General features: G+C 37.0%; 1 protein-coding gene across 1 annotated transcript in view; it reads left to right on the top strand.

Annotated features, from left to right (window-relative positions):
• Positions 1 to 15728, top strand: part of LOC131237513 (sister chromatid cohesion protein PDS5 homolog B) — a 126321-nt gene that overhangs the window by 72214 nt on the left and 38379 nt on the right. The window contains exon 14 of the mRNA XM_058235333.1: positions 9715 to 9841. Coding sequence (XP_058091316.1) covers positions 9715 to 9841 — 127 coding nt within the window. The remainder of the gene's footprint in view (positions 1 to 9714; positions 9842 to 15728) is intronic.

The raw sequence follows: 15728 nt of genomic DNA on the forward strand, positions 1-15728 counted from the left end.
AAAAAAGAGTGGGGAAAAGAAAAGCAACAAGCCAATTAAAAGAAGAAGAAGAGAGGAGTGCATTTCTTGCTATTGCTCACTTTCTATACGCGAATGCTCTTCCATTTAATCTTGAGAAGAGCCCCTTCTTTGTATTGATGATGGAAGTAATTGCTGTATTCGGATTGGACTTGAATCTTTCGACTTATTATGAAGTAAGAAACAAGTTTCTAAAGTTGGAGGTTTAGAACATAGAGAATTCAATTGAAGTTTAAAAGAACGAATCGGAAAAAACAGTATGCACGATCGCATCGGACGAGTGGACGGATGGAGTGAATCGGTCTATTACCAACTTTTTGGTTAATAGTCTGAGTGGTACTTTTTATTTTTTGAAATCCATTCATATATCCGACATTACCAAGAATGCGGATAATTTATTAGCATTACTTGAGTCCATTATTGATGCGGTTGGTGAGGAGAACGCTGTACAAGTTATTATGGATAGTGTATTCACACATAAAAGCGGGTAAATGTTGATAGAGGAGGAAGAAAGTTATTTTTGTCTCCATGTGCAGCCCCTTGTATAATCTTATGCTTTTGGACATTGAAAAATTATAGATTGATGCGGAGACTATGGCGAAGGCAAGGGCTATAACGATCTACATTTATAAGCATTGTTGAGTCTTTGATGAGAAAGCATATAGAAGGTAAGTTGACTAAATCGACCATAACCAATCCTGTCATAATCATTATCGCATTGTAAGTCATAGTCAGGTCTAAATCATATTGTCTCATGAATCATATCGTAAATCGTAACATTTTTTTTTTTTTTTTTTTTTATATATATATTTTCATAAAAATATCAAAATACTAAAAAAAAATCTAAATAAATCAGAAAAATAAAGAAAAACACAACAATCATCCATTTTCTCCCTAATATGTACAAATAACAATCTAACTGTGCCATTAATCATGTGATCAACTGTATACTATATATAAATGTATCATTGTGTTGTATCATGTCATAATCAAGTTAAAAACAACCTTTACCGACGAAAAAGATATGTGATGTTCTTTCTCCAAGTTTTTTAATCCCCAAGAGTCTTTTCTCTTGCTCAGAAGAACACAAAACTGATTTTATAATGTGGGTGGGTTGTACAAATGCTTGATTCTGTACAAATGTTTTCACCAATTTTTTCTTCTTCATTGAATCACGCACATACGATTCAAATATGGATTGTATGATTTAGCCCCAGTTGTGATTTTAGTGTGTGATTTGAATTGTACATGTATATGATACAATTTGAATCGTAAATTGTATTATTATGACAACCTTAGCCATAACACAATTTGCTAAGTGTTGTTTAACATTGAAGAGCATACATGAGAATTTGATTGGTTTGAAGTCGATATTTACCTCAAAAGAATGTGAAGAGCAACTTTTCCAAGATCACAAAGGGAAAGCATGTGCATGATATAGTCTTAACCCAATATAGATTTTTGGCCATCCATCAAGTATTGTTTGAAGCAGTGTTTTATATAGCTATGCTATGTAGTGTGTAGCTTACGCTACATAGTGTAGCATAGCCTTAACGCTACGTAGTTCATGAAAATAGCTTAGGTCGCATGTAGCCTACGCTTCATAATTTGCTTATGCTACATGCTATGTTCTACATAGCGTGTAGCTCACATGATGTTTTCAATGATTTGTTACATTTTTCCATTTCCAATAAAAATTAGTTAACCGTTTTAATGCTTTTAGTAAAATAATATAAATAACAATATTAAATCAATTTTATTGCTCTTTCTTTACCTTTATACTTAATCGCTGCCCTTTCCTATTACTTCAGGTTGCATTTCGTTGCACCAAATATCATTAAATTTTCTTGAATTTCATCATTAATTAGTCTAATCTAGTATAGAATATCATAGCATTGGTGTAACCAAGTACCTTGATTAAAAAATCTAGAAGTTGCATGTAGCTTATGCTACATGCTATGTAGCTTACGCCTCACGCTTCAAAGGGGCGAATGCTATGCTACACGCTATTTGCTACTTAAAACACTGGTTTGAAGACTACCCTCTCATTGGTTAAGTCTATAATGGTTGGTTGATTTAGATGAGAGGTCAACCATGGGATGCATTTATGAAGCAATGAATTGGGTGAAAGATACTATAGTAAAGAATTTCAGAGAAGGTAAGAAAACAATATTGGACAATTTGAGACATAATTGGTAAGCAATGGAATCTTTGGCTCCATAGACCTCTAGATGTGGTGGCCTACCATATAGATCGAAGATTTCAGTAGATGAGAACTTGGATGTGGATTAAGAAATCAAAATTGGCCTATATGATTGTATTGATAGAATGATCCCATTCCCAGATTCAAGGCAAAGGGTCATGGTTGATGAATAGAGGGGCACACTTAAAAGGGCCTATGACTTGTTTGAAAGAGAAACCACAAAGTTAACAAAAATAATAAAGCAACTAAGTAACTTTTGAATTATTTTTCTTGTAAATTGTTTATGTACTTTACCTAGTTAAATATCTATTTTGATTTTCAGGTTATTTAGTTCAATATTTAGTTCTTTAATCTTTATATTATATGCTTCATATGGTTATGGTGGGAGAGTTGCGGAAATGAGTGTCTAGAATTAAAAAAGTTGGCTATTCATACTTTTCGTTTAACATGTAGTGCTACTAGTTGTAAGCGCAATTGGAGCACTTTCGAACAGTTGAAAAATTATTGAGCTCATTTCATGAATCTAATTGTTAATTGTTTGTAACTGTTGTTAATAATTATATAGTAATATATCATGGTTAATTATGAAACTATATGTTCATGCAAATACATTCTAAAAGAGAAATAGACTTGGGCAATAGAGATTGAATACTCCAATTTTTGTGAAATACTCCAATTCTTGTAGACATAATAGTTTCGTTTATTTATGTTAAACTAATAAGCATAAACTATTTTGTATGTCCTAGAAAGCTTTCAATTAGAAGTAAAACAAATGGAAAAGCAAAAGTAGGAGGAAGATGAATTTATTTTGACATAAATTCTAAAAAACGAAGATGACCCTATTGCTAATGCTAACATCGATGTTGATATTAGTGATGATGAGGATAATGGCACCGACTTAGATGGACAGAGTGAGGGCGAAGAATAGATTTATTGGACTTGTTTTTTTATTATTATAGAAATTACTGGTGAATACATTGTACATTAATGGCCAAATGTCTTTAAAAAAAAATAATTTATATAGGCAAAGGGTTTATGTTTTGAACTTGTTTTTGACACAATGACACTCTATACACTTACTATACACTGTATATAGTTCATTACTTGATAATGTCATAATTATCATTGTTTTTGTTTATATTCGTAAGAAAATAGATGATTGATGTGATTTTTTTTTTTCTTATTTATTTATAACCTTTTTAAAAATATTTTTAGGATATTTAAAAGAAAATCGGAAATATCATACGATTTATGATATGATACCATTTATCCCCAATTACGATTCACCACAAAATAATGATTATGACGACATTGCCAGCTAAGTCTACCAATGAAGCTATTTTCCTACTTAGACAATTGATGGAGAAAATAGAGAGACGAGGATCCATGGTTTTTATTAAACTTCGAGAAAGCTTATGATAGGGTCTCTAGGGAGTTAATCTAGTAAATGTTGGGCAAGAAAGGATTTTGAACAATATATATTAGGGAGATGAGGAAGGATCACCACATGGTCTTTATTAAACTTGGAAAAAGCTTAGGATAGGGTCTCTTGGGAGTAAATTTGGTGGGTGTTGAGAAAGAAAGGAGTTTCAACATGATATATTGACATGATTAAGGGTGTGTATGAGGGAGCAGTAACATATGTGAGGACCACCAATGGAGGGACAATTGAGTTCCCAATTATTTTTTCTTTTGTTAAAAGATGACAAATTTATTAAAATAGGACCAAAAGGCCAGCAATAAACAAAATATACAACTCATCCCATAACAGGAGAGAAAGAGAGCACTCTCTTAAGGTAGGCAAGCCGATGCCCACGCAATTACAAAGTTTTTGGCCTTAGAAAAGACTGTCGATAAGCATACGACGAGTTGTTGAAGCACTAGTTATTCCTTTCCGGCCAAATCGCCCACAACCCCGTAAGCAAAGCCAACCTCCAAACATGCCTCCCAACCTTTCCGACCCCTCCACCATGCCGCCCTCGTAAGAGATCCAAGATGGACTTTGGCATCACCCATGAAATTCCAAACAATTGCAAGAATTTATCCCAAGCCCCCCCGCGCAAATGGGCAAGGAATGAAAAGGTGGTCAACCGACTCGTTATCCTTCCAACAAAGAGAGCACATATTAACATGGACTAAACCTCTCTTAGGGAGAGTGTCAATGGTCATGACCTTGTTCCAACCCACCAACCAAGTGAAGACCGCAACCTTCTTAAGGGCACCATAGGACCAAATAAAAGAAGTGTGAGTCGAAGCTTCTTCTAATGGGGATCCGATTAACAGTGAGTAGAAAGATTTGACTGAAAATGACCTTGGCTTTTCTAGTAGCCATGTCATCAAATCCCATTTCGAACTGAGTCCAATTCCTAAAAGCTGCTTCGAAGAAGCAAGGAATTCAACCTCTTCTTCTTTCAAATGTCTTCTATAAAGCGGAGTCTAAACACCAGACAAACCTAGCTGAGAAAAGCAAAGGGCAACCGAAATACCTGGATATGAAGAAACCGAGGCTAACCTTGGTAACTCCTTTAAAGGATGGTTCCCCAACCATACATCACCCCAAAACTTTACAACAAGATGCTCACCTCCGATAGAAAATCCCACCCCTACCTTAAACCTTGCCTCCAACTCCACAATTGCCTTCCAATTCCCTGCGGCCTTATATGATGATGATTTTTTTTAGCCACTAACCCCAACTCGTCAACCCCATAAATTTTCATAATGACCTGTTTCCAAAAGCTCTCCCCTTTCACTTTGAATTTCCAAAGGAATTTGCTTACAAGTGCCTTATTCATGGTTGCCAACTTCCTAATCACCACATGTCCACTTGACTTTGGCCGTCGTCATCAAATGAAATTTCCTCTTTTTGCTCAGCATCTTTTCAAAGAAAATCCCTCCTAAGCCTCTCCAACTTATTTATCACTCCCATAGGGCACTTGAAGAGAGAAATTAAAGTGGAAGATTTGAAAGGGCAGCGTTGATCAATACATGCCTACCACGCAAAGATAAATGATGCCACTTCCAAGATGAAAATTTCTTTTCAAACCTTTCAATCACCTGATCCCATGAGTGCTTGGGAGGCTTCCTAGTACACAAAAAGTAGCCCTAAATAGGTGGAAGGAAAAGAGTTCGCCCTACAACCAAACTTGTTTGCCAATTTTTCCAACACTTCAGAATACTGATTCCCAACATTTCACATATTAGAGGGTTCTCACCTTTAACCCCAACACTGGTTCAAATCTTCCTCAAGTTATCTACGTGAACTTCATTTACATCGCATATCAGATGAGTGTCATTCGCAAACTGGAGATGCAAGACTTGAAGATCACTGTTGTCCTCTCTTAATCTGCTTGTCACAACCAAAGAGATGCCTTTCTCCAACATTCCACTAAGGGCTTTTGCCACGACAACAAACAGGAGCGACAATAGAGGGTCACTCTGCCTTGGGCCTCTTGAAGACTTGATGAAACCCCTAGGTGATCCATTGACTAGGATCGAGAACTTGGTGAACTTACGCATGTGAATATCCAGCTTCTCCACTTAGACCCAAAACAAAGCCGCCCTTCCATATAATCCAAGAACTCCCTGTCTACGTGTTCATACACCTTCTCCAAATCTAAATTGTAGGCTATGCCACCGCACCCTTTCTTGAATCTTGAGTCCAAACACTCGTGAGCAATCAAAGCACTATCTATGAAAGCACCTTGAAACTCATAGATGATCTTCCTGAGAACTAGTTTGAGCCTAGACATCAAGATTTTTGCTAAAATTTTCTAAGGGACCCCAATCAAGCTTATTGGCCTAAAATCCTTCAAAACTTTCAGCTCCTTTCTTCCTTAGAATCAATGCTATAAAAGAAGCACTCAATTTTGCTGCAAGCCTACTTCTCTAAAAAAATTCCCTCATGAATGTCACAACATCGGACTTAACTATACACCAAAATACTTGAAAGAAGGCTAGTGGGAAGCCGTCTGGGCTTGGCGCTCTATCTCTACCCAACTCAGCCACGACACCCATGATTTCTTCCTTTAAAGTCGTACACTCAAGAGTCAATGCATCCTCGACCTGAAAACACCCTCCCCGAATAGAAACCATTGATAGAACCCAACAATATCCTCACCCACCTTAGCTTTCTCGTCCACCTTAACACCGTCAACCATTGCACTATGAATTTTGTTGGCCCTTGCTCTTACACTAGCTAAATTGTGAAAAAACTTCATCTGGGTCTTTATGACCTAATAAACAGATTTGATGTCAAATAAACAGTACAGTGGGCCTTAGGAACATTTAAATGATGGATATCCAATCACTATTGTTTTCCTTTGGTGTGGTCCACCTGAGATTTATATCCCTCTAGTTTTTGGGCTAAAGCCATAAAATGATCTTTAAAAATGTATGAACGGAATGGATGAAATACATACATTATTGTGGGGCCCATAGAGCACCAACCATCATCCGCGGGCTGGTGTCAGGGGAGTATCCAATCTGTTTCCGTCATTGACGGCCCCAATGCCACGTGACCAACTTACGTGGGTCCCACCATGATGTATTTTTTGTATCCACACCGTCTATACATTTGAAGAGATCATTTTCTGGCATTAGCCAAAAAATGGGTCAGATCCAGAGCTCGAGTGGACCCCACCATAGAAAACAGTGGAAAGAGTGACTCCTTTAAGGTGGGCCCTTAAAATTCTTAAATTTACGTATCAACCCCTTAAATTAGAAAGGAAACTGGATGGACGGTGTGGATAGACTACATACATTAAAGGTTGGCCCAACTGAGTTTACTGAGTACGATAAGAGCGTACTCCGTAACCCACCGCACGATCGAAACCCCCTTTCACCCCATGTCCGCGCCCTTCTTCTTCGTTTTCCCTCTCCTTCACACACGCAGAGATTCCGAAGATCGCGGCGGCGACGATTCTCATTCCGGAGGAAGGGGTTCCTCAATCTGGCCCGATTTCTCGCCGGAATCTCCGAGAAATCTCCACAGATATATCGTAATGGCCCACCTCCGATCACCAATCTTCGCTGGTACTCTCCGATTTTTCCTTTTTTTTTTTTTTTTTTTCTAATTCAAATTTTTTTTATTCTCCTCCTATGCGCATGGCGATATCGTGCGATATCGCACGATATCTTAATTTTTGCATTTTTGGTATCTTCCCGGTGTTATCGCCCGGGTATCGTCTTGTTGGGGGCCGATAACGATAATATCGGCCGATATATCGGCCGATAGTATCGATATTTCGAACACTAGTTTTGATTGACAAGACGAGAGGGCATGAACACAAAGCTACATTTTTGAAGGGGTGCTTTAGAATCCAAAGAATTTAAATTATTCTGAGTAAAACAAAGTATATGGAATGCAATTTTTGCAACAATAGGAACGTGAACGAGGAATTAGTTAAGATTGTTGGCCAATAAGTTTCCCAAAATAACCACTTCTGATATCTTGGGTCGGTATTTTGTGAGTGGAGAGATTGAGAAGGATGTTGCCCATAAATCCAAGTGGGGTGGAAGAAATGGTATGCGCCTCTGTAGTTTTATGTGATCGTCGCTTACCACTCAACTGAAAGGAAAATTTTATAGGATGGCTTTAAGACCAGCCATGCTTTATGGGACAACATGTTGGGCAGTTAAGGAACACGTGCATAGGATGAGTGGAGGTAAAATGAGTAGGTTGAGATGGATCGGTTGTAGGACAAGGATAGAATTAGAAATGAATGCATACGAGGTACTTTATGAGCAACACCAATAGGTATAGAGGGAAGTAGACTTGGATGGTTTGGTCATGTGCAATGGAGACCAAGAATTGTTCCAGTTACGAGTGAGTTGGTACAATTTAAAGGCTCCAATAGGGCAAGGGGAAGGCCCAAAAGGACATGGGTGAAGGTAGTAAGAAAAGAGTTGAAGACCTATGGTCTAATGGAAGTTATGACCCTTGTTGGAGTGGAATGATGTAAAAGGATTCATGTAGCTGACCTGAATTTGTTGGTATAAGGTTTTGATGATAGATAGACAAGTATGTATATGATGTGGACATCACACCACCACTCCGTACACATCAGAGACGTAGGCGTCGACAGGCTACATCGGCACTTTCACTTTGGCTAGGCGACTAATGGTGATCACTAGTGGTCATCGGTGAGCATTAGAACAACATGGATGGCATGGATCATATTTGGAGATCATCTCACTGTTAATCGTGGTCTACATGATTGTCCATCCATTGGATCGTCTTGTGTCCCATCATGGGGCCATCCGATGGTTGGATTATGTTAGACCATTTTGTCAGTTAGTTGTCTTATGTTACTTTCTTTTATGTTTCTTGATAATATGGACATTTTAATTTGTGAATTTGGAGAAATTTCTAAGGAGGCCTCGTAGAGATCCTTTCTTCCTTTTATCTTCCTTCATCGTTGTGAGGGCTAGATCTTTGGATAGAAGCCTAGAGGGTGTGAAGCCACTCTATCCTTCGTCCCTAAGATCTTTCCTCTTTTACTCCATGCTTGATGTTTGTAGGTGGTAGATTCCTTTGAATCTTCAAATCCAAAAAGATAAGATTTTATCTTTCATTGTCCTCTCTTGAATTTTTTTTTTTACCTGATCCTAAGTGCCACCTTAGTCCTTTCCCATTATTATCGGACTCAACTCATGCGTGGATTTCAAAATTTTACCTATTGAGCCCGGATTATTCCTATGCTAGTTGGAAGATCTTTATCTTCCTTGGGCCCTATTTTCCAAGCGTTTTGTTTGGTCAAAGGGCTGATGACTATGATTTGGCCTCAGATCATACCCGTCTCATACCCGTCATCTCTTGGGCTTCACATTGTTTGCATGTGCATTACATATAGCTTGGTGATTTTCTTTTATATAACTTTGATTTTATATTAGATCTTAGTCACATAGTTGGATTTGCATCATTCTACATCAGTATATAGGGCTTGCAATTGTGTGGTAGGTAAACTTAAAATAAAAGTAGGAAGCAAGTGTGCAGTAGATAAAGTTAAAAGAAAGGAATAGGAGATAGATATTTTGGATGGACCTTTGATTGTGTTAGCTAGCTTCTATCTGAGGATGCTTCTCACCATATTCTATTTATTTGATGACCGAAAGCTACGTAGTTGGTGTTATCATAATGCGATGGGTTTGATTTCTGTAGTCAACTAGTGAAATAAGAAGAAGAAAAGAAACTAGCTACTTATTTTCTGTGAGTTCCTCGCCACAGTTAATGTCCTCATCTATTTATGTTTTGTAATGTTTAATCTTACTGGGCAAAGAAATGATGCAAATGGTATTATGATGTTCAATACATATTGTCTGTGTCAATATATTAATTTTGCTTTTTTCCACACCTGTTATTGTCAAGGATCTAATAGAGTAGACTTTGCTTCTAGCTTCTATGCAGTCACTACTTTTAATCAGTTCTTGGTTGTTTTCCTGTTTAAATAATTTTTTACACCACAAAGTTATTGTTTTGAACTTTTATGTTGCAGAGATGTCTACCCATCATTGGAGAGGATATGTTTGGAGGGAACACGTTTGCAATCAAAATATTCTGTTTCTGCAATTTCTGCATTATCTGATGCTTCAAATCAATTGGCTTTCTCAGATTTATATGAGGTATGCTTATGTTTTTTTTTTTTTCCAACTACGATTATCTGCAAGTATTTGCACCAATCAAGGTTTTTGAGTAACAATCTTGCCATATCATCCAAGCACAAATTACATACGACATCGGGTGTATTGGATTTGTTTTGGGCATTTGGGCCCGCAATGGACAGAATTACCTTTTGGCCCAACAACAATCTTCACAAATTATTGGGAAAATATGTAAAACACTGAAATTTATCTTCTTTTTTTTTTAAAAACATATATTCAATGGTGTATCGAGCCATTCTTTGATAAGAATATTTCTGTTAGATCCTGCTGAAAGCCAACCAATTATCCCTGATCAAATCCAGATTGTTAAGAAGGAGGAGAATTTTAGAGAAAGAGAGCATATGGGGTTGGTATGTCCAGTCCTCTCTTATTTATAATAATAGAAGAAAATGTAAAATTACATATATACCCTTACATGATGGAAAAACTAAAGGAAGGTTAAGGGGCAAATAAGGAAAACATGAGATAAAGATAAAAGGCTGAAAAATTAAGACCAAAGGCCCATAACATATAAGACCCATCTGCCTATACCTGTAGACCCACTCGTCATATTAGTGTCTTAGTGTCAACCGTCAAGAATGAAGACCTTTACATCTGGTATTGTAGGTTTGGTCATCCCTCGACTCTAATCGTATAGTCTTTATTACCTATGTCAGTCGAGTCTAATGATGTCAAAAACCTAAAAAGTGTGAGGCTTGTGTCTTAGTTAAACACCATAAACTTGTTTATCCTCTTGTGGAGAAATGGTCAAGTAGGATTTTCTCTTTAGTTCATTCAAATGTATGGGATCTAATTCCTATTATTTTTAATAGATTTAAATACTTTGTCTCACGTATTGATGATGCATCTTGTATGAAATGGATTTATTTAATGAAAACTAGAGATGAGGTTAGCTTTATTTTCAAAGTGTTTCATAATTGGGTCAAAAATCAATTTAGTGTGAATATTGGAACTCTTGGTACAAATAACGCAAAAGAGCATCTTTCCAGTACTATGTTATCTTATCTTCAGGAGCATGGTATTAATTCTTAGACCACGTGTGCATATTTCCCACAATAAAATGGAATTGCTGAAAGGAAAAATAGGCATCTTTTAATAGTTACTCGTGCTCTCCTTGTCTCTTCCTAAATATTTATTGTCAAAGGTTCTCATAGCATGTTATCTGATTAATTGTCTTCTTATCAAGGTTCTTGTTGGGGAGTCACATGTCCAATATTTTTTTGGCCTTTTATCGAATTCTTGAAATTCCATAAAGTTATCAAATGCATTTTCTTAGGATATTCGTCTTCACAAAAGGGTATAAATGTTTTTTTATCTTGATACTAAAAGGCGTTAGGTTTCAATGAATGTTAAATTTGTTGAAGGCACTCCGTATTTTTTTGGTGGAGAGGGGAGCACCATTCTTTGGTTCTTCCAATCCCTGTTCTTGAGTCTGATGAAATAATGTTTGTTCCCTCCAAACTTGATAATGTTAGAGATAAGGTAGCTACTGATTCCACTGAGCTTAACTTGAAGGTATACGAAAGAAGGAATATTTATCATCATACTCTTTCTCAGGATACCTCAAAGCATGATCCTTTGGTTACAAGCACTGATAGTGATTCTACTTGTTTGCTTATTTATGTTAATCCATATCCTAACGACCCTTCCATGGAACTACCTTTTGCTGTTAGAAAAGCAAGATGGCATTGCACCTCTCGTGCCATTTAACGCTTTGTTTTCTATCATTCTTTCTCCTCAGCATTGGTCCTTTGTTTCTGCTCTTAAGTGTTCTTCTTCCATCATTTCTTAAAATCTCGAGGAGACTTTTGTTTCTCCTTTATGGCAACAAGCTATGGAGGAGGAGACGTTGGCTCTTAAAAAGAACCATACATGGGAGATGCATATGTTACTAGCTGGGAAGAATCTTCTAAGTTGTTGTTAGGTTTATGTACTCAAGTACAATCCTGATGAAAGTATAACTCCGCCTTGTAGCTAAACGCTTTACGTAGACTTTTGGTGAGAATTATTTTGAGACTTTTACTCCTTTTGCTATGATGAATTCTGTTCTGGTGATTATTTTTCTTGTTGCTAATCCGCATTGGCCCCTGCATCAACTGGATGTTAAAAATGCATTTTTGAATTGCGATTTGACCAAGGAGATCTATATCGTCAGAAGAAGGCGATATGTGGTTTAAAGCAGGTCATTGAACCTAGCTTGATAAGTTTAGTGAGGCCTTTATTCATATTTGATATTTCCATATCCATTTTGTCATTTTGTTTTTGTTAAGAAGAATGTAAAGGGGACTATTATTGTGAGTGTTTATGTGAATGATAGTCTTATTACAAGTGATGATACTAATGACATTTTTAGTTGAAATTATATCTAAGTAAGGTGTTTGGTATCAAATACTTGAGACTCTTAAAATATTTCCTTATAAAAAGTCTCTCATTAGAAAAAGGGCTTAGTTTTGTCTTAATGAAATATGCCTTTGGTTTATTGATTTCAATTGGTAATCTTCATGTCAAACCTATTGATTATCCATTGGAAGTCAATATGAAACTCAAGGTAGATTGATATATTTGAAGATTACTCATCCAGATTTGTCTCACGCTATAAATTTGGTAAGTTAGTTCATGCATGCTCTTCATTCTAACCACCTTGAAGTAGTCTGTCGCATCTTATGCTTCATGAAATCATCTCCTGGACATGGCCTCTTATTTAGTTGTTATGATAAACTTGATATTGAAGATAGGTTAGGTTCTCCAAATGATCATTGTCACGTCCCTAAATCTAGTGTCAGTAATCACGGATTACCATACACTAAATTTTGATTGACAGCCTCCGTAGAATTCCGATTTTGGGGCTTCCAACTATCGCATACTAAGTCCCATAAGCAGGGCTCTACAAGGAGGATCTCTAAAAGAAAAGACGACACATGCGTATCATTGCTCAAAATTTCATCATATTCAACATGTGTTACTGTGTACAACTGAGCACATTAAGGCAAAACCAAAACATAAACCATGTCATATTTACTATACCTGTTGTACATATATAGGGTACTATAAAAAAATATATACACTAATATGTACAAGACAAAAAGGACAACTGGAGTCTGTAATCTATACTCCTTCAGCTCCCTACTCTTACTTGAAAAAACAAAAAAAAAAGAAAGAAAGAAAGAAAGGAAACCTTGAGCTACTATGCCCAATGAGTGCGTGTGCAGTGAAAATGCATGTTTCATGTCATGCTCATATCATGCACAGGCCTACTGGGCCGATAACAATAAAAGAAAGATACAATGCATGATGCTACTTTCCATGTTCCAAAATTTCCACATTTCCCAATTGGATCACCAAGGTCTGAAACATTGCTACCCGCTTGCACAGGCTTTTCCACCGTGGTCCACTATAGAGGTGGGACTACATAATTCTTGTGCCGAACTAGTCTAACCCACTTGTGTTGAACATCACTATTTGCCTAATAGCGAGAAGTCGTAAGTTGCCTGGCAAAACGATAGCGGACAATTTACGAGCTCGTTACACACAACCTATCTTAGCCTGCCCATAAACAGGTCAGGTCAAACCTCTTAACCAATCGGCACGCGTTTGTGGGATTCGCCGCTTACTTTGGTATTTCGGCATTCCAGTGCTCTGTTCTTCCACCTGGTCTAAGCATTGGTTGCTCTCAATGGTACCAATCGGGGTTTAGGGACTTTCACCCAGGGACCCTCTAATCATGTCCTGTTGAATTACACATTTTCGGTGTGGTGTCCAACTCAAGTCATAACAAAGTATGTTTCATCGCATTTACAATCATCGTATGCATATGTCCACACACAAGCACAATATAGCGTGTTTTTCAAGGTAAGCATAGGACGACCTTCCTCATATGGTCTCCTCATGAATTTAAGTTCCTCATAGGGGTCTCATGTAATGCATCCTGTATCTAGACGGTTCACATACTAATCATAGACATATCGTGTGTCGCAACACAACCCACTATGATTACCATACCATGATATGAATTATTCACTCTCAATCATACAATGATACAACAACTACGAACCATGCATATGATATGCATCTGACTTAGCCAATCTAAATCCAATCCGGGATTCATTCCGTTATAAGACTTCATGCCACAAGCATGCTTTTTCTCAAGAGTTAACTACACCAAAAGGAGGAAGGATAACTCTTTCAAACGTTTTGTCAAACAGGTAGTAGGCGGACTTTGTAAGGGACAGAGAGAAACCGATGGAAATACAAATGAATTTAAACAAAACTAAATCATCTCTATCATCCAATTCAAGGAAAATCTAGCAATAACCTAACCAACTAAATGAAAATCTAGTCTTCTATAGGGCTTTCAAGGAAAATCCAGCAATACCCTAGCCAACTACATCAGAAAATCCAGCAATAACCTAACCCTAAATCAAAAAAATCTATTCTTCTATGGGGCTTTCAAGTAATCTAACGCACATATATGCGTGCTCCTAATCTATGCACGCACCTGTAACAATCAGAGGATTGGATTTCAAACTCGGCTTTTGCTTCCTTTTCTTCTTCTTCTTCTTCTTCTCAACTTCAAAGTTAAGCTAGAAGAGAGTGCTGGAAATGGGTTGTTGAAAGAGGGTTTTTATGTTTATGGACTTGAAAATGGTTTTAAAATTGGCTTTTGTCTAAAAGAAGGGTTGGGAGGTGTTTTGTGATATTTTTGAGAAGTTTAAGCTAATGGTAACAATAAAAAAAATGTTATTTAAGTGATTTGACATAAAATATTCCAAGGATTTTAAAAAATCGAGGTCATTTGAGTTATTTTATCAAAATATATATGTGCATATCTATTCATAACTTACAATCCGGGTGTCATATTGACATGCCGTTTTCGCCAGTAATTTCGTAACTCGACTACGGTCACAACGGTTAGGCTCTCAGACCAAACGGATTTTGAAAACTCGATGATGGCCCACCGCCAGATAAAATAAGGATATAGTTGTCATTTCTCAGATTGTTTAATTTTAAGTCCGCATATTAAAATTCGGACATCGGGTTGAAATGCGGCTTGCAGCTCGATAACAGAACAACATTTTGATCGAGTCAAAATATTCTCGGGGCCAATGGACCTACAGTCAACGGCTATCCAGTGTACGAACCAGATGTCGGGGCCTTGGGTCTTTCAATCATCGCTTTATGTCAAACTACTATACTTTTTTGAATAGCAATTTAGTCACTTGGAAGACTAAGAGGTAGACAATTATGGTACGGTCTCGTGCTGAGGGTAAGTTTTGTGCTATGGCGAATTCGATATGTAAAATTATGTAGTTAAAAAGCTTTGTTTCTGAATTGGGATTTCCTGTGAGGACTCCTATGCCTATGTATTGTGACAATCAAGTTTGACTACACAAAACATTTTGAAGTTGATTGTCACTTTATTCATGAGAAGGCTGGTACAGGTGTTGAGCTTTGTTATGGACACTTGTCTTTGGTTTTTATGTTTTGAGCTTTGTTTTTAATTTTTTTATGAGCACACAAAACATTTTGAAGTTGATTGTCACTTTATTCACGAGAAGGTTGCTACAGGTGTTGAGCTTTGTTATGGACACTTGTCCTTGGTTTTTATGTTTTGAGCTTTGTTTTTAATTTTTTTAAGCGTTTATCTTTGTTTCATGCTTTCCTTATTTGCCCATTAGCCTCCCTTTAGTTTTGCCATCATATAAGAGCATATATGTAATTTTACCTTTTCTTCTATCTTTATAAGTAAGAGATGGCTAGACATCCCAACCCCATATGTTATCTCTCTCAAATTCTCTCCTTCTTAACATGGATAATGCATGATTTCGGTGATCATGGCCGATTTGATTTA

Source organism: Magnolia sinica, chromosome 2, assembly GCF_029962835.1.
Source record: "Magnolia sinica isolate HGM2019 chromosome 2, MsV1, whole genome shotgun sequence".
Lineage (NCBI taxonomy): Eukaryota > Viridiplantae > Streptophyta > Magnoliopsida > Magnoliales > Magnoliaceae > Magnolia > Magnolia sinica.